The 24782-nt window shown below is 39.7% G+C and overlaps 3 protein-coding genes across 3 annotated transcripts; 2 read left to right on the top strand and 1 right to left on the bottom strand.

The window, feature by feature from the left end:
* Positions 1-1111: 1111 nt before the first annotated feature.
* LOC135568303 (trace amine-associated receptor 6-like) lies at positions 1112-2077 on the top strand. Its single transcript, XM_065015189.1, has one exon. It carries the CDS (start codon positions 1112-1114, stop codon positions 2075-2077), a length of 966 nt encoding a protein of 321 aa, XP_064871261.1.
* A 6173-nt stretch (positions 2078-8250) lies between these two features.
* Positions 8251-15770, top strand: LOC135568304 (trace amine-associated receptor 13c-like). Its single transcript, XM_065015190.1, has 3 exons — positions 8251-8348; positions 9352-9431; positions 14838-15770. The coding sequence occupies exons 1-3, from the start codon at positions 8251-8253 to the stop codon at positions 15677-15679; spliced, it is 1020 nt and encodes a 339-aa protein (XP_064871262.1). The 3' UTR covers positions 15680-15770.
* A 6332-nt stretch (positions 15771-22102) lies between these two features.
* On the bottom strand, positions 22103-24165 carry LOC135568302 (trace amine-associated receptor 13c-like). Its single transcript, XM_065015188.1, has one exon. It carries the CDS (start codon positions 24107-24109, stop codon positions 23150-23152), a length of 960 nt encoding a protein of 319 aa, XP_064871260.1. The 5' UTR covers positions 24110-24165; the 3' UTR covers positions 22103-23149.
* Positions 24166-24782: the final 617 nt, after the last annotated feature.

The following is a 24782-nucleotide window of genomic DNA, read 5'->3' as shown; positions in this document are numbered from 1 at the left end:
GACACAACCTTGTACAGTTTAAGGTGATACACAGGTTACATTACTCAAAAGTCAAACTGCATAAAATATTCCCAGACACCTCACCACTGTGTGAGAGGTGCAAGCAGGATGAGGGGACGTTGACCCACTTATTCTGGACATGTCTCAAGTTACATGTTTACTGGGCTCTCATTTTTGATTACTTATCTAGAGCCTTTGATAGAGTTCTAGCCCCAGACCCATTGGTCGCTCTGTTTGGTACAGTTGATGGGAATAACCACGAAGGGAAAGCTGTCTCTCTTTGTACTCTATTAGCCAAAAGGCTCATATTGCAATTTTGGAAACTGGAGACTGTACTTACCTTTGAAATGTGGTTACGGGATTTAGGGAATGTAATACATATGGAAAAGATTCGATACAATACCTTCAATAGAAGTCCAATGTTTTACAAAATATGTTAGCCGATACTGGATAAATGGTCTAGACCCGCTTCATAACTGGGTTGACGATCTGCTGCTACTCTGTGCTGTACTCCACTCAATATTTATTGTTGGGCTTAACTACACTGCTTGTAATGACTATATGCTGTCTTCTTATATATGCATCACCTAATAGGATTTTGTTTTATTTTGTGTATGTGTGAGTTAAGTTTTGTTTTGTCCTCTAAATTGGCCATCCCATTCAACAGTACAATGAATGTCATTGTTAGTTTTGCTGTCTTTTTTATTTTATTTTTTATTTTTTATTGTAAAATAATAAACATATAAACAAAAGTGACCATTTCACTGTAAGCTCCACACCTGTTTGGCGCATGGGACAAACTATTTTTTTATTTGATTTGAATGAAAATGTACCTTTTCTCTCATCTCTAACTATCAGTAAGGTTGAAGGACAGGCTAGGTGGGCACAGCAACATCCAATACTGTCAAACATTACGTCATGCTTTCACAACTGATTTGTTCATCCAACAGTTTTTTATTTATTTCTGTGCTCTATTGTGTGTGCAGAGAGACTCCGTGGAGGGGAGTGGTTGTCAGCTATTCAGGGATAAATAGAGAGGCAGAGCTCAGAGTTTGGTCACACACAGGACCAAGAAGGAGCAGGAGCTCGGCATTTCTACCCTTTATTACAAATGGAGGAACATGAAGATGTTCAATACTGTTTTCAAGACAGAAACTCTTCTTGCAGAAAGGCTTTGCTATCGACATCTATCTACATAACACTGTACATCTTCTTCTCGTTGATTTCAGCAGTTACAGTATTTTTGAACCTACTGGTGATCATCTCCATCTCTCACTTCAAACAGCTCCACACTCCAACCAACCTGCTCATCCTCTCTCTGGCTGTGTCAGATCTCCTGGTGGGACTGATTGTGATACCAGTAACGACTGTAGCAATAATGGAACCATGCTGGGGATTTGGGGAATATTTCTGTGTGTTTCAATTCTACATTACTTATTTATGTACTTTTTTATCTCTGGGCAATTTGGTCTTGATATCTATTGACCGCTATGTTGCTGTGTGTGATCCCTTACTGTACCACTCTAAAATAACAACAACAAGAATGACGTGTTGTATATCCATTACCTGGTGTTGTTGTATCATATACCGTGCTGCTATTATAAAAAACTTTGTAAATGTACAGGTACCCAGTAGGTGTTTAACAGAATGTGTTATTTTAGAACGTTTAAATTGGGTTACGTTAATTGACATTGCAATTACAATGGTTGTCCCGTGCTCTATTATTATAACACTTTATATGAAAATCTTTGTGGTGGCCAGATCACAGGCCAGAAAGGTATTTTCAAAAGAGGCTGCTAGTGTGTCTGGTGTTAAAACTGTACAGGCAAATAAGTCTGAGAGAAAAGCAACAAAGACTCTGTCTATTGTTGTTTTCAACTATTTCATTTGTTGGATTCCATTTCTTTTTGTTTTCTTTCTTTCTTTTTTAATTGAAGATTTTTTATTGTTTATCATCAGCTTTTTGCCACTTGTTAACTCCTTAATTAATCCAATCATTTATGCCTTATTTTATCCATGGTTCAAAATTACATTTAAACATTTTAACATTTTAACTCTGAAGTTAAGATTTTCATAGTTCAGTGTTGTCATCATAGATACATGCATTGATACAGAATTATTTGGCTGGATTGGATTGGATTGGAATGACTTAGAGAAAGCATAAAAAAGGCATACAATTGTTTAATAAATGACATTGTAGTCATTTTTCGGTTGTATAGTCCAAATAGTCTGTTGTTCAATGTTATTTAATGTGGACCCCAGCAAGATTAGCTGAGCATTTGCATTAGATAATGGGGATCCTATTAAATACCAACAGTACATTTTGAGGATGTCATACATACTGTATATTGTCTAGCATTACCCTCTAGTGGCGCAATTGGGACACACCACCTTCAACAGGTCCAGTAAAGTTGATATGTACAATACTGCATGTTATCAGAAAATGTCCAGGTCTATCTAAATTGTGTATTGTGTAAGTAGTTAACAGTAAAATGTAACAATATGCATTTATGTGTACCACTTCATAATGTTTTGTAATAAAACATTTGTAAGCTATTTAGGGTTTCTTCACCATCTATTATTAGCATTTGTTAAATGTTAGTCAGCTAGGTATTCTAACATGTATAAATAACTACTATATGCAATAATTATTAAACACAACAGCCCAGGAGACTGTAGCAGACACTTCAACCTCAACATACTGGGTATGAACTCTACCACTACTCTCACTACATCACCTACTGGGTAGGTTCACTACTGTCACTGCTCTCACTACCCCTACTCTCACTACCGAGGCAGAACAGCTCTCTCAGATGCTTGGGTATCATACTAAAGAATTTATAATGGATTAGTAAAATAGTTTACTCATTCATTTATCATTACTCCCATACTTGTTTTGGTAAGCTAGTTATTCACACATTAATAAACAACTTCTATAGTATTTAATAGTGATTCATAAGATCATTCATCAGATGTTTAATACATGTCCTTATAAACCATTTACTAATCATTAGTAAAGTAATTTTGCAGTTCCTAATCTGAAGTGAGGACTATTCATATGTCCTTTATACTTTATACATGTTTTGAGTAAGCAGTGTAATTTCTTACAAAAAGATGGACATGCCATTGGTAGACATTGCAGCAGTACCTGATGTTCCTTATGGTATTAAAATGACCTAGAACATATCAATGGTTAAACAATAAGCACACAACACGAAGGATGTTATTAAAATAAACAAATTGATCTTTTTACTCCAAAACAACACTGTTGTAGTAATGTTGAAGGAAATCATGTTTCTTTTTCTTCTGAAAATGCTAACATTTGCTTTTGTTGGCAGTGACTTGTCTACAAAACCAAAGTGTGGATTGCAGTTACTAGAGCAGTTCATAGACTGCTTACAGGGTAAGGGAAACCTAAATTTAAATACGTAATTTCACTGAACATTACATGTAAAAGGGTTACTACCTACACTACAAGTCAAGTTGTCCAAATACTTATCACTTCTTCAAATTTCAATTAGAACCTTTCAATCATGGTTCTTTATACCTTCAACTGTCTCTTCTTGAAAAACATGTTGAAATTCTTTATTTCATCTTCAATTCCTGTTACTAATACCTCAAATAGGAATATCCAATATATATATATATATTTTTTACTCAATGTTTGTTTTGGAAATATCCAAACTCTACCAGGCAGTTGAGAAGTCATGAGGGTCATACCAGCAATGCCATATTAGAATGGCAATTTGCATAACATTTTTACTCATCTCAACAATATAAAAAAATACTTTAGGTCTGCTTCAATGGCTTTGATACTGTAGGTAGGTAAGCATTACTAAATGAGGACAAATTACACATTTTAATAAATGATGTCAATTGCATATGTATTATATGTATGCATTTTCAGGTGATGTTGGTTTTCTTACATTACAATTTATCCAGGTCCTTCGACCATGTTTCCCCCATTTTCAGAAAACTTTTGACATAATATATGACGAAGTGCATTTTTTATTACTATTATAGGTGTTATTTTATAGGCAACCTTAAGACTGGACGTAATCATGGACTGTCTCCGTGTCTCTTTAATAATTTGAGCTGTTCTTGCCATAATGTGGACTTGGTCTTTTAATAACAACTGGTGCCATCTTCTGTAAACCACCCCTACCTTGTCACAACACAATTGATTTATCACCTTTCAGGTAAGACCCAGATGACGACAATGTTGAAGTAACAACAGTTTATTAATCCAACAGGGGCAGGCAAAAGACAGGTCAAGGGCAGGCAGGGGTCAGTAATCCAGATCAAATCAAATGTTATATGTCACATACACATGGTTAGCAGAAATTGATGCGAGTGAAGTGAAATGCTTGTGCTTCTAGTTCTGACCGTGCAGTAATATTTAACAAGTAATCTAACAATTTCACAACAACTACCTTATACACACAAGTGTAAAGGAATGAATAAGAATATGTACATATAAATATATGGATGAGTGATGGCTGTGCGGCATAGGCAAGATGATGTAGATGGTATAGAGTACGGTATATACGAATGAGTTGAGTAATGTAGGGTATATAAACCATTTTTAATGATTAAAGTGGAGATTTGATAGGTGGGGCATGCAGGATGGCAGGCAGGCCCATGGTCAGGGTAGGCAGAGGTCAGCAATCCAGATAGGTGGGGTGAAGGTACAGGATGGCAGGCAGGGCTCAGTGTCAGGGCAGACAGAATGGTCAACAACGGGAGAACTAGAAAACAGGATCAACCGAGAGACAGGAACAGAGGCGAAAACGCTGGTAGCCTTGACGAAACAAATCGAACTGGCAACAGACAAACATAGAACACAGGTATAAACACCCAGGGGATAATGGGGAAGATGGGCGACACTTGGAGGGGGGTGGAGATGATCACAAAGAGAGGTGAAACAGATCAGGGTGTGACAAACTAGCTACTTTACATGTTTATATTGACTTATTATTGCGGTATTATTGTGTGTAGCTCCGTCTGCTAGCAAGCTACCTACAGAGAACATTGCATTGTGGATTTTGTAGTCGGCTTGACCTGCAACAAATGTCCATAACAATTTTTTATGTTGCTACCAACCTTATTATAAAGTTGAAATGAAACATTTGTTGAAGGGATAATTTGGCCCCAATTCACTGTGGGATGAATGGCCAAGAGAAAGAGGCTGAAATCTCCTGTCATTTACATTCCCTCGGACTCTGAGCTCCGGATGTGAGCTAGGCTGCTTGGTTTGGTTGTCCCGTGATAGCGTGTGACTGTTCTGGAGTTCCTCCAGATGATACCTAAGGGTGATGTTCTGCTGCATCGCAGAGTCCACCTGGGAGTTGAGGGTGTTTATTTTAGACACGTAGGTGTCGCCCTTGCTCCGCTCGGCCTCATACCTATCTGTCATGGTTTGCAGGGAGAGGTCTCGAGTGTGGAGTGAGAGATCCAGTGATGCGATGTCCTCCTTTATTTAGAGGTCACATTTTCCAACTTTCTCACCTGGTCTTTCTCATCCTTCATTAAATCAGCGACTTCAATGAGTTCTGCTGTTTTGTCCTCCAACTTGGTCATTGTGTTCATTAACTGATCATCTTTGGTTTGCAGCTTTTGGAATAGAGCATTATTGCTTTGAGTGGTTTCATTCACAACCGTTTGCAGGGCATTAAGTTGCTCACCCTGGTTTTTAGCTAGCTCGTTAGATTCATCTAGTTTTGCGTGGACTTCATCGTATTTAATTTTGGCTAAAATAAGTTGTTCCTTTAGAATACGGACTTGGTCAAGAGTTTGTTTGCGTTCTTTGTTATAAGTGTTAGACAGATCTTCCAATTTATCTGTCCTCTCACACAGTTCCTCGTCTAGCAGTAGCTTAACCTTTCCGGCTTTTGATGCCAGCTCCCTGGTTCTCTCCACCTGTGCCTTGAACTCCCCAGCTTCCTGCTCGTGCCTCTGCTGGGCCCTGAGGTACTGGTGCACTGTCCATCTCTGCTGGTGGGCATAGTTGAGGGCTAAACTGGAGAGAACCTTTACCAGGCCTGATAGTCTATTTTGAAGAGCATCTGTCGCAATGTCTGCATTTTTCTTGTTTATGGCATCGAATTCGAACATTTCCAGCCCCTCGGCATAGTTAGGATTTGCATTGTTGCTGAGGTCAGCGATCAATCTTTCCGTGAGTGAAGATCCACTGATTAGAGGGGAAATGGGTGGAAACCCATTTGATGGATTGCTCATTGTTATGATTATCAGTTATTTCAATTTATGTCATGTTTGGGTTTTTGAGTTGGAGGCTGCAAACACGCTTTAACTCAGTTTGTAAATGTCAATGAATCATCAAGACTGGGTCAGTAATGTGAGTTGGTTATTACTGAACTTGCCAAAACCGATTTAATTGATTAAATTAATTTTAATGATAAATCTAACCTGTATAGGCTATTTGGGAATTGTGACTTTAATTCACCTGAAAGAGTTGCTATCTCTAAGTTAACATTGAAAAGTTGAACTATGTCTCATTGGTTAGAAGACATTCATTTGCGTATTATTCCAATAATCAACCTGGAAAGGTAATGTAGCAATTGAATGTATTTATTACATTGAATGAGCCAATGATATCCAATCAGTTGAGACTGGTAAGATTATTTAAAAATAATTACTGGTGATTCTTCACCACCAGAGGTTACTGTTAACACAAGCTAAAATCGACCAGGTACCAGTGAAGGTAGAATTTCACAATACTGTAAAAAGGTCATTAAGCTGGTAAAACAGATTAAATGTATTAATCAATTTGAATGATTAGTCAACCCCGTATAGGCTACAGGAATTAGCTTCAATTAACTTGAAATAGTTGCTATATCTAAGTTAATGGGGAACAGTTTAATGATGTCTCATTGGTTAGAACACATTAGTTTGTGTATTATTCCAATAACCAACCTGGAAAGGTAGTGTATCAATTTAATGTATGTATAAAATTGAAAGACAATATTATCTAATCAGTTGAGACTTGTTTGATATCCTACAGCGTTACCTGAATTATTTCACGAAAAATGCCTGGCGATTCGTCGCCAGAGGTTACTGATAGCACCAGCTGAGATCACACAGGATTCCCGCCTGGGAATTCACTATGAACAAAGGGGAAAACAAAAATGTCTGCTCCCCTTTGTTAGCTTAGCATCTGGAGCAATGCTTTCTTGCGCTGGGTTTCCACCTCACCGCACAAGGGAAGTTCCCTCCAACAAGGGAACGGGTTCACTAGGTGACGTCTCACGTTCAACCCTTATAATGGCTGGCTCATATGTCCTCTGCTCTAGGAATTGCTTATGACCGAGTCAGGTCGCCCCTGAAAGCGATCGACAGAAATAACACTAAGTTGGGCCCGACTACCTGCATCGGCTGGTACTTATGCCCTAGCTCGTAGCATTCAGTAGACCCCCCTTACCCACTGGCTTTCATCAGAAATACAACAGGGGTGGTACTCTCTTGACCAGTATCTGGGTGAAATTGAACGTCACACACACACGCTTCTCTCCCGCACTAGTCCTGCCTACAGCTATTAATGGCATATATGTATCTTGCTACACAATTGGTATGGAATTAACCCAACAGTGCGGCCTAGTCATATCTTAGATTCCTCACCAGGGGGCGCCAATATGTTGTGACGTTGAATTAGTTAATGTGACGACTGTTGCTCATCGAACATCGAACAAGGTTTCTAATTGTGTGATTAACTTAATCAAGCAATTATTAACTCATTAACCTGGGGTACCATGGGTTAATTAGTTTTATTGATTTCCTATTTCCCAAATTAACTCAAAGAATATCAGAATATCGATTTTACAACATTAACCAGTTACCTCTGCAGTCTCGTTCTGAACGTCGCATAATCCGGGAATCTGCAAGGACCCGGGTCTCACCAATGAGTTCGGACCCGGGTCTCACCAATGAGTTCGGACCCGGGTCTCACCAATTGAGTTCGTACCACACCAATCTTAGTTGAGTATTTTTTATTAGAAAGCTAAAATGATGATAAAATATATACATACACAAAACCACATTCTAGGCTATTGATTAGAACTTAGTATAACGGGCCAACACACTATGACGCGTGTTACCCAAAATGGGGATTTAAAAGAGAGAGAAAAAGAGAGAAAGTACACGAGAGAAATATACCTTTGGGTGAATTTGTCAGCTATGCTTATTCTAACCCTAGCCTTGACCCAAACTGCCGCTCTTATGGGTCAGAATATAATGATGCAATTACGCAAGGTCTCCGTGTGTTCTCCGCGTGGACCGTTCAGGCTGCTCAATGACGCACTTCCCCAGTGCAACTCGTTGGTTGTCCTCACGAGGTCAGTGTCCTTTTGGCTTAGGAGTCTGTTCCCTCGCCCTTGCTCTGGAAGGGCTCTTCTGAGGACAGACAGCTCTGTAGCTCAGAGCTCACAGCGTTGGAATGAAACAGTGTAGATACCCCGATTGATGAGGAGTGGAGTGGAGGCTAGGGGGTTTGACTTGAATTAACCCGCTTAGATACAGCTACTCATCCGTAGCTTGGGTAGAAAAATATTTCTTTGTCTTCAAACTTGTGTTGCGTTTTGGGTTTGTTGACTTTTTTAGACCTCGGCTGCAGCTTGGGTCACGTAGTCTTATCTGTAAATTCTTCACGCACAGGTTTTATACCCTCGGGTCAGAAGTGGGTAGAACTGCCTTTAGGGCACTTCTCTGGGCGTACCAAGTTATGGGCAAGGTCTAGATTAGACTCAAATCCAATTTTAGACAACTAACTTCACATTTCATCTTTACCAAAACATTCTCTTTGAATTGGACATTTTCCATACAACGTACAATGTTTTCGTAATAACGTCATCTATTAACCTTCAATAAAAAATAAAAAATACATACATTTTCATATTCCCTCTATCGTCATGACCACCATTGTGGCTGACGGAAGCCATTGTGCCAAAGTCCCTTTATTTCATGTTTAATTTTCTGAGGCTGGTTCTCCATAGTAACAGGACCAAAGGAATTTGTCTGTGGCCTAATATTTAACATGCGTGTGAGGCGTCTTAAAACCCCCCACGTCTTCAGACCCCTAGATCTCTCCTCCTCTGTTGGGGGTTGAGAGATAATCTGTAGGGTTGTGGTCTCCTGTAACCTGACCTGATCAGCACAGTCATGACAATATGCTATTTTTTCTATTCAGTAACGTACCATGAAATATGTGGATAAGTTGCTGTCAATGCATCCCATCTCAACCTTCTTCATTGTGTGGGAAACAAAAGAAAAAATGTCAAAACTGATCAGGGTCTATGCTCACATCCTGTATGTGCTCCTGCTCGGTTTGACTCTGTGCAGTATTGCTGAGGTCTTCCTCCACACTGCGTCATCTAGGATGACTTCCACTCCCTCCTCTGCCCTCTTGACCAGGTCAGGCTGTAAGTTTGGTTCCCTCTGGGGACTGGAGAGAGATGAAACTCCAGACTCCTCCCACTGAGAAGAGGCAAAGGTCCAGGTAGGGCCTGCCTGCCTGACTGTCTGACCCAGACTCTGTCTCACTGTCCTGCTTCTAACCTACTTAAAAATGTATTTTTTGGAATCAGCCCAATTATAAATGAAATAAACATGATTTACATCATTTTAAATTCACATCCCTGGCTATTAATAAAACATTGTGGAAATAGGAGAACAAAATCGTCCCCATTATAATGCTCAGTATTTCAGAACATGTACCTTTACACTCATATCTAACACTCAGTGAGACTGAAGGACAGGCTAGGTGGGCACAGCAACATCCAATCACGTCATACAATACATCATGTTTTCATAAATGATTTGTGTGTGTTTGTGTGTGTGCAGAGAGGCTCCTGTGTGTGGGGGGGGTCTGTCAGTCAGTCATGGATAAATAGAGAGGCAGAGCTCAGAGTTTGTCAGAAGGCGGACCTGACAGGGTCACAGACAGGACCAAGCAGGAGCAGGATGATCTCAGCATTTTGATATTTTACTACAAATGGAGGAACTTGAAGATGTTCAATACTGTTTTCAAGACAGAAATTCTTCTTGCAGAAAGGCTTTGCCATTGACTTCAATTCACTCAGCAATCTACTTATTTATCTCGTTGATTTCTTATCTTATTTCCAAGATGGCATAGCAGTTCAGACGTCTTTTGTCCTCGTCTTGTCGTGTCGTGTATATATATATATTTACAACTTTTTTTTCACATACATTTTATTTTTATTTTCCATCAACTCATCTTCAATACACTCTCCTGCAACCTGCCTCACCAATTGATATGTATAAATACGTATTATTTACCTCAAATCTGCAATCAAATCTGCAATCCTCCAAGAAGCTAGCCAGAAGCTAGTTAGCTTCTTTACTGGCAACTCGTTCGTATTCAGCTAACCACGGTTTGTGGTCATTAGCTATCCTTTAACTCGAAAATCTATCGCCAGTTTTGTACGGCGCAGCGCGGCTCGGAACGGAACATACCGGACCGATTTTTTTTTTTTTTTTTTTTTTTTTTTTTTTTTCTCTCCATGTCCCTGGATTTCAACTGCTCTCTGGACATTCACTCCCGGATCTCACAGCTAGCTGGCTGCTATCCGTGTGTCTATCTGCTTTCGTCGATTCCGGAGCAAACATCAATTACTCCGGAGCTAGCGAGCTCCGTCAACCACTCCTGAGCTCCGTCAATCACTCCTGGGCTGCAGTCACCTATCCGGACCCGTTTTACTGCCTACACGGAGCCCCTCCGGGCCCTCACAACTGGACTGCCGACGTTATCTACCCGAAGGAGATCCGGCTGGCTCCTCCGTCGCGACGTTACCTGAATGCCCATCTGCGGCCTGCTAACCGTTAGCTGTCTTACCGGATGCTCTCAGAATAGACAATCGGACAATTTATTTATTTTTATTATTAACATGTTTCTTCTTGGGCCTCTATAACTATATCTATTGTTTTTATTTTTTTGTTGTTGTGTGATTTGGACTAATCCCTCTACAACACGGAACTCCACTAATCTACTGACGGAACGCAAGAGGTGGCTAACAACAGACCTCCATCCTATGCTAGCTTGCTACCGATGTCCTGGCTAGCTGTCTAAATCGCCGTGACCCCAAACCAACCTCTCCACTCCCTGGACCCTTTTGATCACTCGACTAAGGATGCCTCTCCTTAATGTCAATATGTCTTGTCCATTGCTGTTCTGGTTAGTGTTTATTGGCTTATTTCACTACAGAGCCTCTAGTCCTGCTCACTATACCTTATCCAACTTATTATTTCCACCACCCACACATGCAATGACATCTCCTGGTTTCAATGTTTCTAGAGACAATATCTCTCTTCATCACTCAATACCTAGGTTTACCTCCACTGTACTCACATCCTACCATACCTTTGTCTGTACATTATACCTTGATGCTATTTTATCGCCCCCAGAAACCTCCTTTTACTCTCTGTTCCAGACGTTCTAGACGACCAATTCTTATTGCTTTTAGCCGTACCCTTATTCTTCTCCTCCTATGTTCCTCTGGCGATGTAGAGGTGAATCCAGGCCCTGCAGTGCCTAGCTCCACTCCTATTCCCCAGGCGCTCTCTTTGATGACTTCTGTAACCGTAATAGCCTTGGTTTCATGCATGTTAACATTAGAAGCCTCCTCCCTAAGTTTGTTCTTTTCACTGCTTTAGCACACTCTGCCAACCCGGATGTTCTAGCTGTGTCTGAATCCTGGCTTAGGAAGACCACCAAAAATTCAGAAATTTTAATTCCAAACTACAACATTTTCAGACAAGATAGAACTGCTAAAGGGGGCGGTGTTGCAATCTACTGCAAAGATAGCCTGCAGAGTTCTGTCCTACTATCCAGGTCTGTACCCAAACAATTTGAACTTCTACTTTTAAAAATCCACCTCTCTAAAAACAAGTCTCTCACCGTTGCCGCCTGCTATAGACCACCCTCTGCTCCCAGCTGTGCTCTGGACACCATATGTGAACTGATTGCCCCCATCTATCTTCAGAGCTCGTGCTGCTAGGCGACCTAAACTGGAACATGCTTAACACCCCAGCCATCCTACAATCTAAACTTGATGCCCTCAATCTCACACAAATTATCAATGAACCTACCAGGTACCCCCAAAGCCTTAAACACGGGCACCCTCATAGATATCATCCTAACCAACTTCCCCTCTAAATACACCTCTGCTGTCTTCAACCAAGATCTCAGCGATCACTGCCTCATTGCCTGCATCCGTAATGGGTCAGCGGTCAAACGACCTCCACTCATCACTGTAAAACGCTCCTGAAACACTTCAGCGAGCAGGCCTTTCTAATCGACCTGGCCGGGGTGTCCTGGAAGGATATTGATCTCATCCCGTCAGTAGAGGATGCCTGGATATTTTTTAAAATGCCTTCCTAACAATCTTAAATAAACATGCCCCATTCAAGAAAATTAGAACCAGGAACAGATATAGCCCTTGGTTCTCCCCAGACCTGACTGCCCTTAACCAACACAAAAACATCCTATGGCGTTCTGCATTAGCATCGAACAGCCCCCGTGATATGCAGCTGTTCAGGGAAGCTAGAAACCGTTATACACAGGCAGTTAGAAAAGCCAAGGCTAGCTTTTTCAAGCAGAAATTTGCTTCCTGCAACACTAACTCTAAAAAGTTCTGGGACACTGTAAAGTCCATGGAGAATAAGAACACCTCCTCCCAGCTGCCCACTGCACTGAAGATAGGAAACACTGTCACCACTGATAAATCCACCATAATTGAGAATTTCAATAAGCATTTTTCTACGGCTGGCCATGCTTTCCACCTGGCAACTCCTACCCCGGTCAACAGCACTGCACCCCCAACAGCAACTCGCCCAAGCCTTCCCCATTTCTCCTTCTCCCAAATCCATTCAGCTGAAGTTCTGAAAGAGCTGAAAAATCTGGACCCCTACAAATCAGCCGGGCTAGACAATCTGGACCCTTTCTTTCTAAAATTATCTGCCGAAATTGTTGCCACCCCTATTACTAGCCTGTTCAACCTCTCTTTCTTGTCATCTGAGATTCCCAAAGATTGGAAAGCAGCTGCGGTCATCCCCCTTCAAAGGGGGACACTCTTGACCCAAACTGCTACAGACCTATATCTATCCTACCATGCCTTTCTAAGGTCTTCGAAAGCCAAGTCAACAAACAGATTACCGACCATTTCGAATCTCACCATACCTTCTCTGCTATGCAATCTGGTTTCAGAGCTGGTCATGGGTGCACCTCAGCCACGCTCAAGGTCCTAAACGATATCTTAACCGCCATCGATAAGAAACATTACTGTGCAGCCGTATTCATTGATCTGGCCAAGGCTTTCGACTCTGTCAACCACCACATCCTTATCGGCAGACTCGACAGCCTTGGTTTCTCAAATGATTGCCTCGCCTGGTTCACCAACTACTTCTCTGATAGAGTTCAGTGTGTCAAATCGGAGGGTCTGCTGTCCGGACCTCTGGCAGTCTCTATGGGGGTGCCACAGGGTTCAATTCTTGGACCGACTCTCTTCTCTGTATACATCAATGATGTTGCTCTTGCTGCTGGTGAGTCTCTGATCCACCTCTACGCAGACGACACCATTCTGTATACTTCCGGCCCTTCTTTGGACACTGTGTTAACAACCCTCCAGGCAAGCTTCAATGCCATACAACTCTCCTTCCGTGGCCTCCAATTGCTCTTAAATACAAGTAAAACTAAATGCATGCTCTTCAACCGATCGCTACCTGCACCTACCCGCCTGTCCAACATCACTACTCTGGACGGCTCTGACTTAGAATACGTGGACAACTACAAATACTTAGGTGTCTGGTTAGACTGTAAACTCTCCTTCCAGACCCATATCAAACATCTCCAATCCAAAGTTAAATCTAGAATTGGCTTCCTATTTCGCAACAAAGCATCCTTCACTCATGCTGCCAAACATACCCTTGTAAAATTGACCATCCTACCAATCCTCGACTTTGGCGATGTCATTTACAAAATAGCCTCCAATACCCTACTCAACAAATTGGATGCAGTCTATCACAGTGCTATCCGTTTTGTCACCAAAGCCCCATATACTACCCACCATTGCGACCTGTACGCTCTCGTTGGCTGGCCCGCTTCATACTCGTCGCCAAACCCACTGGCTCCATGTCATCTACAAGACCCTGCTAGGTAAAGTCCCCCTTATCTCAGCTCGCTGGTCACCATAGCATCTCCCACCTGTAGCACACGCTCCAGCAGGTATATCTCTCTAGTCACCCCCAAAACCAATTCTTTCTTTGGCCGCCTCTCCTTCCAGTTCTCTGCTGCCAATGACTGGAACGAACTACAAAAATCTCTTAAATTGGAAACACTTATCTCCCTCACTAGCTTTAAACACCAACTGTCAGAGCATCTTACAGATTACTGCACCTGTACATAGCCCACCTATAATTTAGCCCAAACAACTACCTCTTTTCCTAACTGTATTTAATTTATTTATTTATTTTGCTCCTTTGCACCCCATTATTTTTATTTCTACTTTGCACATTCTTCCATTGCAATACTACCATTCCAGTGTTTTACTTGCTATATTGTATTTACTTTGCCACCATGGCCTTTTTTGCCTTTACCTCCCTTCTCACCTAATTCGCTCACATTGTATATAGACTTGTTTTTTTTTACTGTATTATTGACTGTATGTTTGTTTTACTCCATGTGTAACTCTGTGTCGTTGTATGTGTCGAACTGCTTTGCTTTATCTTGGCCAGGTCGCAATTGTAAATGAGAACTTGTTCTCAACTTGCTTACCTGGTTAAATAAAGGTGAAATAAATAAAAAATTTCAGCAGTTACAGTATTTTTGAACGTACTGGTGATCATCTCCATCTCTCACTTCAAGCAGCTCCACACTCCAACCAACCTGCTCATCCTCTCTCTGGCTGTGTCAGATCTCCTGGTGGGATTGTTTGCGTTACCAGTAACGACGGTAGCAATAATGGAATCATGCTGGGGATTTGGGGAACATTTCTGTGTGTTTCAATTCTACATCACTTGTTTATGTACTTCTTTATCTCTGGGCAATTTGGTCTTGATATCTATTGACCGCTATGTTGCTGTGTGTGATCCCTTATTGTACCACTCTAAAATAACAATAACAAGAACAATGTGTTGTATATCCTTTACCTGGTGTTGTTGTATCATACACGATGCTGCTATTGTAAAAAACTTTGTAAATGTACAGGTACCGAGTAGGTGTTTGAAAGAATGTTTTATACTTGAAGAGTTCAATTGGGTTAATATCATTGACCTTGTACTTAAAATGGTTGTCCCATGCTCTATTATTATAACACTTTATATGAAAATCTTTGTGGTGGCCAGATCACAGGCCAGAAAGGTATTTTCAAAAGAGGCTGCCTGTGTGTTTGGTGTTCAAACTGTACAGGAAAATAAGTCTGAGAGAAAAGCAACAAAAACTCTTTCTATTGTTGTTTTCAACTATCTCATTTGTTGGACTCCATCGCTATTTGTTTTCTTTCTATCTTTTTTAGGTGAAAATGTTTCATCATTCATCCTCAGCTTTCTGCCACTTGTTAATTCCTTAATTAATCCAATAATTTATGCTTTCTTTTATCCATGGTTCAAAGTGACAGCTAAACTTATTATAACTCTGAAGGTTAGGTGTTCATAGTCCCTATGTTTTTATTCCCCAATTTGACAAACAGGTTTGATATGGTTTTGTTGTACAATTGTTGTAATTGCTTCTTTCATGTAACAATACTCTTTCATTACTTATCTCTGTGTTGTCATCATAGATCCATGTGGTGTTGATACAGAATGATTTGGGTGGATTGGAATGACTAGGAGAAGGCTTAAGAAGGTATAAGCTTGTATTCCAAATACCAACGCCTGTGGTAGTGCCATGTTATTTAATGGTAAATAGTTTGTGCGTTTTCTGAAAGCACATTTTGTGGATGTCATAAGTAATTATAAGCTGAGTGTACAAAACATTAGGGACAACAACCTAATATTGAATTGCACCCTCTTTTGCCCTCAATACAACCTGAATTTGTCAGGAAATGGAATCTACAAGATGTTGAAAGTGTTCCACAGGGATGCCGGCCCATATTGACTCCAATCCTTTGTGCTGTGGGTGACTGACCAATCTTGATGCACAGGAAATTGTTGGGTGTGAAAAACACCGTTGCCCTTCTTGACACAATCAACACCAATTTCCCTGGCACCTAGTACCATACCCCTTTCAAAGGCACTTAAATATGTTGTCTTGCCCATTCACCCTGTGAATGGCACACATACACAATCCATGTCTTAATTGTTTTAAGGCTTAAAAATCCTTCTTTTATCTGTCTCCTCACCTTCGTCTACAATGATTGAATTGGATTTAACAGGTGACATCAATAAGGGATTGTACCTTTCACCTGGATTCACCTGATCAGTCTATGTCATGTTCTGTACACTCAGTCTATATGTTGTTAAACATTACCCTCTAGTGGCTCATTTGGGACACAATGCCTTAAACAAGTACATTCAAGTTGAAATGTGCAATTCTTTATGATATCAGATAACATCCAAGTCTAACTCAATGGTGTACTGTGTAAGTAGTTGTAAAATGTAATAATATGAAATTGTGGGTAACACTTTAAAATACTGTTCATTGTTAAACCATTTGTAAGACATTTACAGTTTGTTCACCATTTATTCATCATTACTCCCACATTTGTTAAATATTAGTCAGCTAGTTATTCTCACTTTTATAAATAACTACTATATGCAGTAATGATTAAACACAACAGAGCAGGAGACCACAGCAGACACTTCAACCTCAACACACTGGTTATGAACACTACCACTACTCTCACTACATTAATGCTTCCAGGTCAGGGGTCACACCAGAGCAGCTCTTTCAGATGCTGTTTACTCTGAATGTATATAGAGATTGCTGACACTTTATAATAACACCTTTTATTAAAGCATTTAGAATGGTTGAGTAAATAGTTATGTATCATTACTCCCACATTGTTTTAGTAAGGTAGTTATTCTCATATTTATAAACAACTTTTAAAGTATATAATAATGATTCATAAGTTTATAAGATGTTCAATAAATGTAATTATAAACCGTTTACTACGCATTAGTGAAGTCATTTTGCATAAATAAATAAATAGACCATAAACACATGACTTCCTTCAGCACACTACAGTGTGACTGTTTCAGAATAAAATGTTTCATTTAACATCCTCTGTGTTGTTTTGTGTTTATACTCTAACCATTGATATGTTCTAGATCATTTTGAGAATAGTCAATTCAAATTAATGTTGCGGCCGCCATGGTATTTGTCTTTATATATATTTTGTTATATGTTTCACTGTGACCTGATGCTGCTGACTATCAAGCAGTGTGCAGGCTGTTACTGAGTGAGTGAATAAGTTAGTTTGTGAGTGGGGGGTGGGGAGGGTGAGGGCGGGAGGGCTGAATGTGTGTTGGGAGCACTGGTTGAGAGAGCGCTGCAGTTGTAGGTAGGCTCTTTAGATTATCATTATGGAGACACCTATTTCCAGTCCTTTTTCCATTAAACATATGAACACGCTAGAACTGATAATGTAGCGACAAAGCACTGTACAAATACTTTAGGCGCTATAGAGGCTTTAGATATGTAAATTCGCTCAGAGATGGCTTAAAGTAAACTGTTTTCTAATGTGAACTTTTCTAAAGGGAAAACCGTATCAAACAGCTATCTAAGCAGCTCACCGATCGCTGCATCTGTACACAGCCCATCTGTAAATAGCTCATCCAACTACCTACCGCAACCCCATATTGTTTTTATTTACTTTTTTTGCACACCATTATTTATACATGCACATCATCATCTGCACATCTATCACTCCAGTGTTAATTTGCTAAATTGTAATTACTTCACTACTATGGCCTATTTATTGCCTTACCTCCTTACACCATTCACACACACTGGAAATATATTTTTTCTATTGTATTTGCCTGTACTTTTGTTTATCCCATCTGTGTTGTTTTTTGTCTCACTGCTTTGCTTAATCTTGGCCAGGTTGCAGTTGTAAATGAGAAAATGTTCTCAACTGGCCTACCTGGTTAAATAACGGTTAAATTAAAACATTTAAAATTAAAAATCTAAATCTATCTAAATCTATAAAAAATCTTAGTTTGATGGTTCGTCAGAGGGCATTGCAGGATTTCTTATAAGCTTCCGGGTTAGAGTCCCGCTCCTTGAAAGCAGCAGCTCTACCCTTTACCTCAGTGCAGATGTTGCCTGTAATCCATGGCTTCTGGTTAAGTTATGTTCAAACGGTCACTACGGGGACGACGTCATCGATGCACTTATTGATGAAGCCAGTGACTGATGTGATATATTCCTCAATGCCATCGGAAGAATCTCGGAACATATTCCAGTCTGTGCTAGAAAAACAGTCTTGTAGCTTAGCATCTGCTTCAACTGACCACTACTTTATTGACCGAGTCACTGGTGCTTCCTGCTTTAGTTTTTATTAGTAAGCAGGAATCAGGAGGATAGAATTATGGTCAGATTTGTCAAATGGAGGGCGATGGAGAGCTTTGTAAACTTCTCTGTGTTTGGAGTAAAGGTGGTCTTGAGTTTTTTATTAATCTGGTTGCACGTTTAACATGCTGGTATAAATGAGATAAAACAGATTTAAGTTTCCCTGCATTAAAGTCCATGGCCACTAAGAGCGGCGCCTCTGGATGAGCGTTTTTTTGTTTGCTTATGGCAATGTACAGCTCATTGAATGTGGTCTTAGTGCCAGCATCGGTTTGTGGTGGTAAATAGACAGCTTCGAAATAGTGTTGTCTACAGCTTATCATGAGATACTCTACCTTAGGCGAGCAAAATCCTGAGAATTCTCTACTATTAGATTTCTTGCACCAGCTGCTGTTTAGAAATATACACAGACCGCCATCCCTTGTCTTACCAGAGGCGGCTGTTCTATCTTGCCGATGCAGTGTAAACCCCACCAGCTGTATGTTATTCATGCTGTCGTTCAACCACGACTAGGTGAAACATAAGATATTCCAGTTTGAAATGTCCATGATCATAGTTCATCTATTTTTTTATCCAATTATTCAACTTTGACTAATAGGACTGATGGTAGAGACAGATGACCTACTCGCCATCGGATCCTTAGAAGGCAACCTATGTCCCCGATACCTCCATCTCTTTTTCAAGCAAATCTCGGGAATTTGGGCCTTGTCGGGTGTCTGAAGCAATCCTTCGAGTCTGTCTTGTTAAATAAAAAAATCTTCTTGCAGTACGGGTGAGTAATCGCTGTCCTGATTTCAAGGAGCTCTTTTCGGTTATAAGTATGAATAGTTCTCACTTTAGAGACTACAAAACGACTTTACTAATGATTAGTAAATGGTTTATAAGGACATGTATTAAACATCTGATGAATGATCTTATGAATCATTATTAAATACTATAGAAGTTGTTTATAAATGTTTAAAAGACTAGCTGAATACAATGAATCTGGGATGAAAAATGAATGACGAATGAACTATTCACTTTACTAATCCATTATAAATTGTTTATTACAAAGTGTTATTATGAAGTGTTACCAATCTCTATTTTCATTCAGAGAAAACAGCAACTGAGCACTGCTCTGGTGTGACCCCTGACCTGGCAGCAGTGATGTAGTGAGTTTAGTGGTTGTGTTCATAACCAGTATGGTGAGGTTGAAGTGTCTACTGTGTCTGCAATGGTGTGTTTAATAATGAATACATATAGAAGTCATTTATAAACGTGAGATTACCTAGTAGGCTAACATTTAACAAACGTGGGAGTAATGATTAATAAACAAACGTTGGTGAACAAACTTTAAATGCCCTTAAATGGTTTATTACTGAATGTTATTATAAAGTGTTACCCATAATTGCATATTCTTACATTTTACCATCACCTACTACAAGAGACCATTGAGTGAGACCTGGAAGTTATCTGATATCATGCAGTATTGTACATTTCAACACTTGTTAAAGGCATTGTGTCCCAATTAAGCCACCAGATGGTAAAGTTAAACAACATACAGTATGATCCATGACATCCTCAAAATGTACTTTTAGAATTATTACATACTATTTATCATTAAATAACATGGAACAACCACAGACTTTGGTATTTGGAATATATAACCCCAAATAACTACAATGTATTTTGTAAAACAAGCTTATACCTTCTTTTAGCTCTTCCCAGTCATTCCAATCCAGTCCGGACAAATCATTCTGTATCAACACCACATGTATCTATGATGAGAACACAGAGCAAGGTAATGTCAATATATTGTTACATGAAAGAAGCAATAACAACAACAAAACAGTTTTATTTAACTATGTCAAACTAGGGAATAAAAACTTAGGAAATATGAATTCCTTAACATCAACCATGTTAAAATAAGTTTAGCTGTCACTTTGAACCATGGATAACCACATTTTAAATTATTGGATTAATTAAGGAATTAACAAACCTCAAAACTAGCTTCAATGCCATGCTACAATGCCATACAACTGCTCTTAAATGCTAGTAAAACTAAATGCATGCTTTTTAACCGATCGCTGCATGCACCTGCCCGCCCGCACCCGCCTGCCGAACTAGCATAACTACTCTGGATGGTTCTGACTTAGAATATGTGGAAAGCTGAGGTAGAGTATCTCATGATAAGCTGTAGACAACACTATTTACCAATAGAGTTTCCATCTATATTCTTTGTAGCTGTCTATTTACCACCACAAACCGATGCTGGCACTAAGACCACATTCAATGAGCTGTACATTGCCATAAGCAAACAGAAAAACGCTCATCCAGAGGCGCCGCTCTTAGTGGCCGTGGACTTTAATGCAGGGAAACTTAAATCTGTTTTATCCAATTTATACCAGCATGTTAAACGTGCAACCAGATTAACAACAAACACAAGACCACCTTTACTCCACACACAGAGAAGTGTACAAAGCTCTCCATCGCCCTCCATTTGACAAATCTGACCATAATTATATCCTCCTGATTCCTGCTTACTCTTAAAAACTAAAGCAGGAAGCACCAGTGACTCGGTCAATAAGAAAGTGGTCAGACGAAGCAGATGCTAAGCTACAGGACTGTTTTTCTAGCACAGACTGAAATATGTTTTGGGATTCTTCCAATGGTATTGAGGAGTCCACCACATCAGTCATTGACTTCATCAATAAGTGCATCGATGATGTCGTCCCCACAGTGACCGTTTGAACATACCTTAACCAGAAGCCATGGATTACAGGCAACATCATCACTGAGGTAAAGGGTAGAGCTGCTGCTTTCAAGGAGCGGGACTCTAACCCGGAAGCTTATAAGAATTCCCGCAATGCCCTCTGACGAACCATCAAACAGGCGTCAATACAGGACTAAGATTTTTTTATTTATTTATTTTTTATTTAACCTTTATTTAACCAGGTAGGCCAGTTGAGAACATTTTCTCATTTACAACTGCAACCTGGCCAAGATAAAGCAAAGCAGTGTGACAAAAAAACAACAACACAGATGGGATAAACAAAAGTACAGGCAAATACAATAGAAAAAATATATTTACAGTGTGTGCGAATGGTGTAAGGAGGTAAGGCAATAAATAGACCATAGTAGCGAACTAATTACAATTTAGCAAATTAACACTGGAGTGATAGATGTGCAGATGATGATGTGCATGTATAAATAATGGTGTGCAAAAAAAGTAAATAAAAACAATATGGGGTTGAGGTAGGTAGTTGGATGAGCTATTTACAGATGGGCTGTGTACAGCTGCAGCGATCGGTGAGCTGCTTAGATAGCTGTTTGATACGGTTTTCCCTTTAGAAAAGTTCACATTAGAAAACAGTTTACTTTAAGCCATCTCTGAGCGAATTTACATATCTAAAGCCTCTATAGCGCCTAAAGTATTTGTACAGTGCTTTGTCGCTGCATTATCAGTTCTAGCGTGTTCATATGTTTAATGGAAAAAGGACTGGAAATAGGTGTCTCCATAATGATAATCTAAAGAGCCTACCTACAACTGCAGCGCTCTCTCAACCAGTGCTCCCAACACACAACAAACTGTAAATGATTACAAATGGTTTAATGCTGAACATTATTATAAAGTGTTACCCACAATTTCATATTATTACATTTTACAACTACTTACACAGTACACCATTGAGTTAGACTTGGATGTTATCTGATATCATAAAGAATTGCACATTTGAACTTTAATGTACTTGTTTAAGGCATTGTGTCCCAAATGAGCCACTAGAGGGTAATGTTTAACAACATATAGACTGAGTGTACAGAACATGACATAGACTGATCAGGTGAATCCAGGTGAAAAGTACAATCCCTTATTGATGTCACCTGTTAAATCCAATTCAATCATTGTAGATGAAGGTGAGGAGACAGGTAAAAGAAGGATTTTTAAGCCTTAAAACAATTAAGACATGGATTGTGTATGTGTGCCATTCACAGGGTGAATGGGCAAGACAAAATATTTAAGTGCCTTTGAAAGCGATATGGTACTAGGTGCCAGGGAAATTGGCTTTGAGTGTGTCAAGAAGGGCAACGGTGTTTTTCACACCCAACAATTTCCTGTGTATCCAGATTGGTCAGTCACCCACAGCACAAAGGATTGGAGTCAATATGGGCTGGCATCCCTGTGGAACACTTTCGACATCTTGTAGAGTCCATTTCCTGACAAATTCAGGCTGTATTGAGGGCAAAAGAGGGTGCAATTCAATATTAGGTTGTTGTTCCTAATGTTTTGTACACTCAGCTTATAATTACTTATGACATCCACAAAATGTGCTTTCAGAAAACGCACAAACTATTTACCATTAAATAACATGGAACATCAACAGACTTTGGTATTTGGAATATACAACCCAAACTGACTACAATGTCTTTTATAAAACAAGCTTATACCTTCTTAAGCCTTCTCCTAGTCATTCCAATCCAACCAAATCATTCTGTATCAACACCACATGTATATATGATGACAAAACAGAGATAAGTAATGAAAGAGTATTGTTACATGAAAGAAGCAATTACAACAATTGTATAACAAAACCATTTCAAACCTGTTTGTCAAATTGGGGAATAAAAACATAGGGACTATGAACACCTAACCTTCAGAGTTATAATAAGTTTAGCTGTCACTTTGAACCATGGATAAAAGAAAGCATAAATTATTGGATTAATTAAGGAATTAACAAGTGGCAGAAAACTAATGATGGATGATGATACATTTTCACCTAAAAAAGATAGAAAGAAAACAAATAGCGATGGAGTCCAACAAATTAGATAGTTGAAAACAACAATAGAAAGAGTTTTTGTTGCTTTTCTCTCAGACTTATTTTCCTGTACAGTTTGAACACCAAACACACAGGCAGCCTCTTTTGAAAATACCTTTCTGGCCTGTGATCTGGCCACCACAAAGATTTTCATATAAAGTGTTATAATAATAGAGCATGGGACAACCATTTTAAGTACAAGGTCAATGATATTAACCCAATTGAACTCTTCAAGTATAAAACATTCTTTCAAACACCTACTCGGTACCTGTACATTTACAAAGTTTTTTACAATAGCAGCATCGTGTATGATACAACAACACCAGGTAATGGATATACAACACATTGTTCTTGTTATTGTTATTTTAGAGTGGTACAATAAGGGATCACACACAGCAACATATCGGTCAATAGATATCAAGACCAAATTGCCCAGAGATAAAGAAGTACATAAAAAAGTGATGTAGAATTGAAACACACAGAAATGTTCCCCAAATCCCCAGCATGATTCCATTATTGCTACAGTCGTTACTGGTAACGCAAACAATCCCACCAGGAGATCTGACACAGCCAGAGAGAGGATGAGCAGGTTGGTTGGAGTGTGAAGCTGCTTGAAGTGAGAGATGGAGATGATCACCAGTACGTTCAAAAATACTGTAACTGCTGAAATCACTGAGATAAATAAGTAGATTGCTGAGTGAATTGAAGTCAATGGCAAAGCCTTTCTGCAAGAAGAATTTCTGTCTTGAAAACAGTATTGAACATCTTCAAGTTCCTCCATTTGTAGTAAAATATCAAAATGCTGAGATCATCCTGCTCCTGCTTGGTCCTGTGTGTGACCCTGTCAGGTCCGCCTTCTGACAAACTCTGAGCTCTGCCTCTCTATTTATCCATGACTGACTGACAGACCCCCCCCCCCACAGGAGCCTCTCTGCACACACACAAATCATTTATGAAAACATGATGTAATGTATGACGTGATTGGATGTTGCTGTGCCCACCTAGCCTGTCCTTCAGTCTCACTGATTGGTAGATATGAGTGTAAAGGTACATGTTCTGAAATACTGAGCATTATAATGGGGACGATTTTGTTCTCCTATTTCCACAATGTTTTATTAATAGCCAGGGATGTGAATTTAAAATGATGTAAATCATGTTTATTTCATTTATAATTGGGCTGATTCAAACAAATACATTTTTAAGTAGGTTAGAAGCAGGACAGTGAGACAGAGTCTGTGTCAGATAGTCAGGCAGGCAGGCTCTACCTGGACCTCTGCCTCTTCTTAGTGGGAGGAGTCTGGAGTTTCATATCTCTCCAGTCCCCAGAGGGAACCAAACTTACAGCCTGACCTGGTCAAGAGGGCAGAGGAGAGATTGGAAGTCATCCTAGATGACGCAGTGTGGAGGAAGACCCCAGCAATATTGCACAGAGTCACCCGAGCAGGAGCACATAC

Source organism: Oncorhynchus nerka, unplaced genomic scaffold (assembly GCF_034236695.1).
Source record: "Oncorhynchus nerka isolate Pitt River unplaced genomic scaffold, Oner_Uvic_2.0 unplaced_scaffold_1629, whole genome shotgun sequence".
NCBI classification, from domain to species: domain Eukaryota; kingdom Metazoa; phylum Chordata; class Actinopteri; order Salmoniformes; family Salmonidae; genus Oncorhynchus; species Oncorhynchus nerka.
This window is presented reverse-complemented; position numbering and strand designations above follow the sequence as displayed.

What these genes read in the sequence shown, in the direction of transcription:
- LOC135568302 (XM_065015188.1), bottom strand. Translation starts at nt 24,109, where the DNA reads ATGGAGGAACTTGAAGATGTTCAATACTGTTTTCAAGACAGAAATTCT.
- LOC135568304 (XM_065015190.1), top strand. Translation starts at nt 8,251, where the DNA reads ATGCAATTACGCAAGGTCTCCGTGTGTTCTCCGCGTGGACCGTTCAGG. An exon ending in TCGTTGGTTGTCCTCACGAG is followed by an intron (nt 8,349 to 9,351) that starts GTCAGTGTCCTT and finishes GACTCTGTGCAG; the next exon opens with TATTGCTGAGGTCTTCCTCC. An exon ending in CCTCTTGACCAGGTCAGGCT is followed by an intron (nt 9,432 to 14,837) that starts GTAAGTTTGGTT and finishes AAAAAATTTCAG; the next exon opens with CAGTTACAGTATTTTTGAAC.
- LOC135568303 (XM_065015189.1), top strand. Translation starts at nt 1,112, where the DNA reads ATGGAGGAACATGAAGATGTTCAATACTGTTTTCAAGACAGAAACTCT.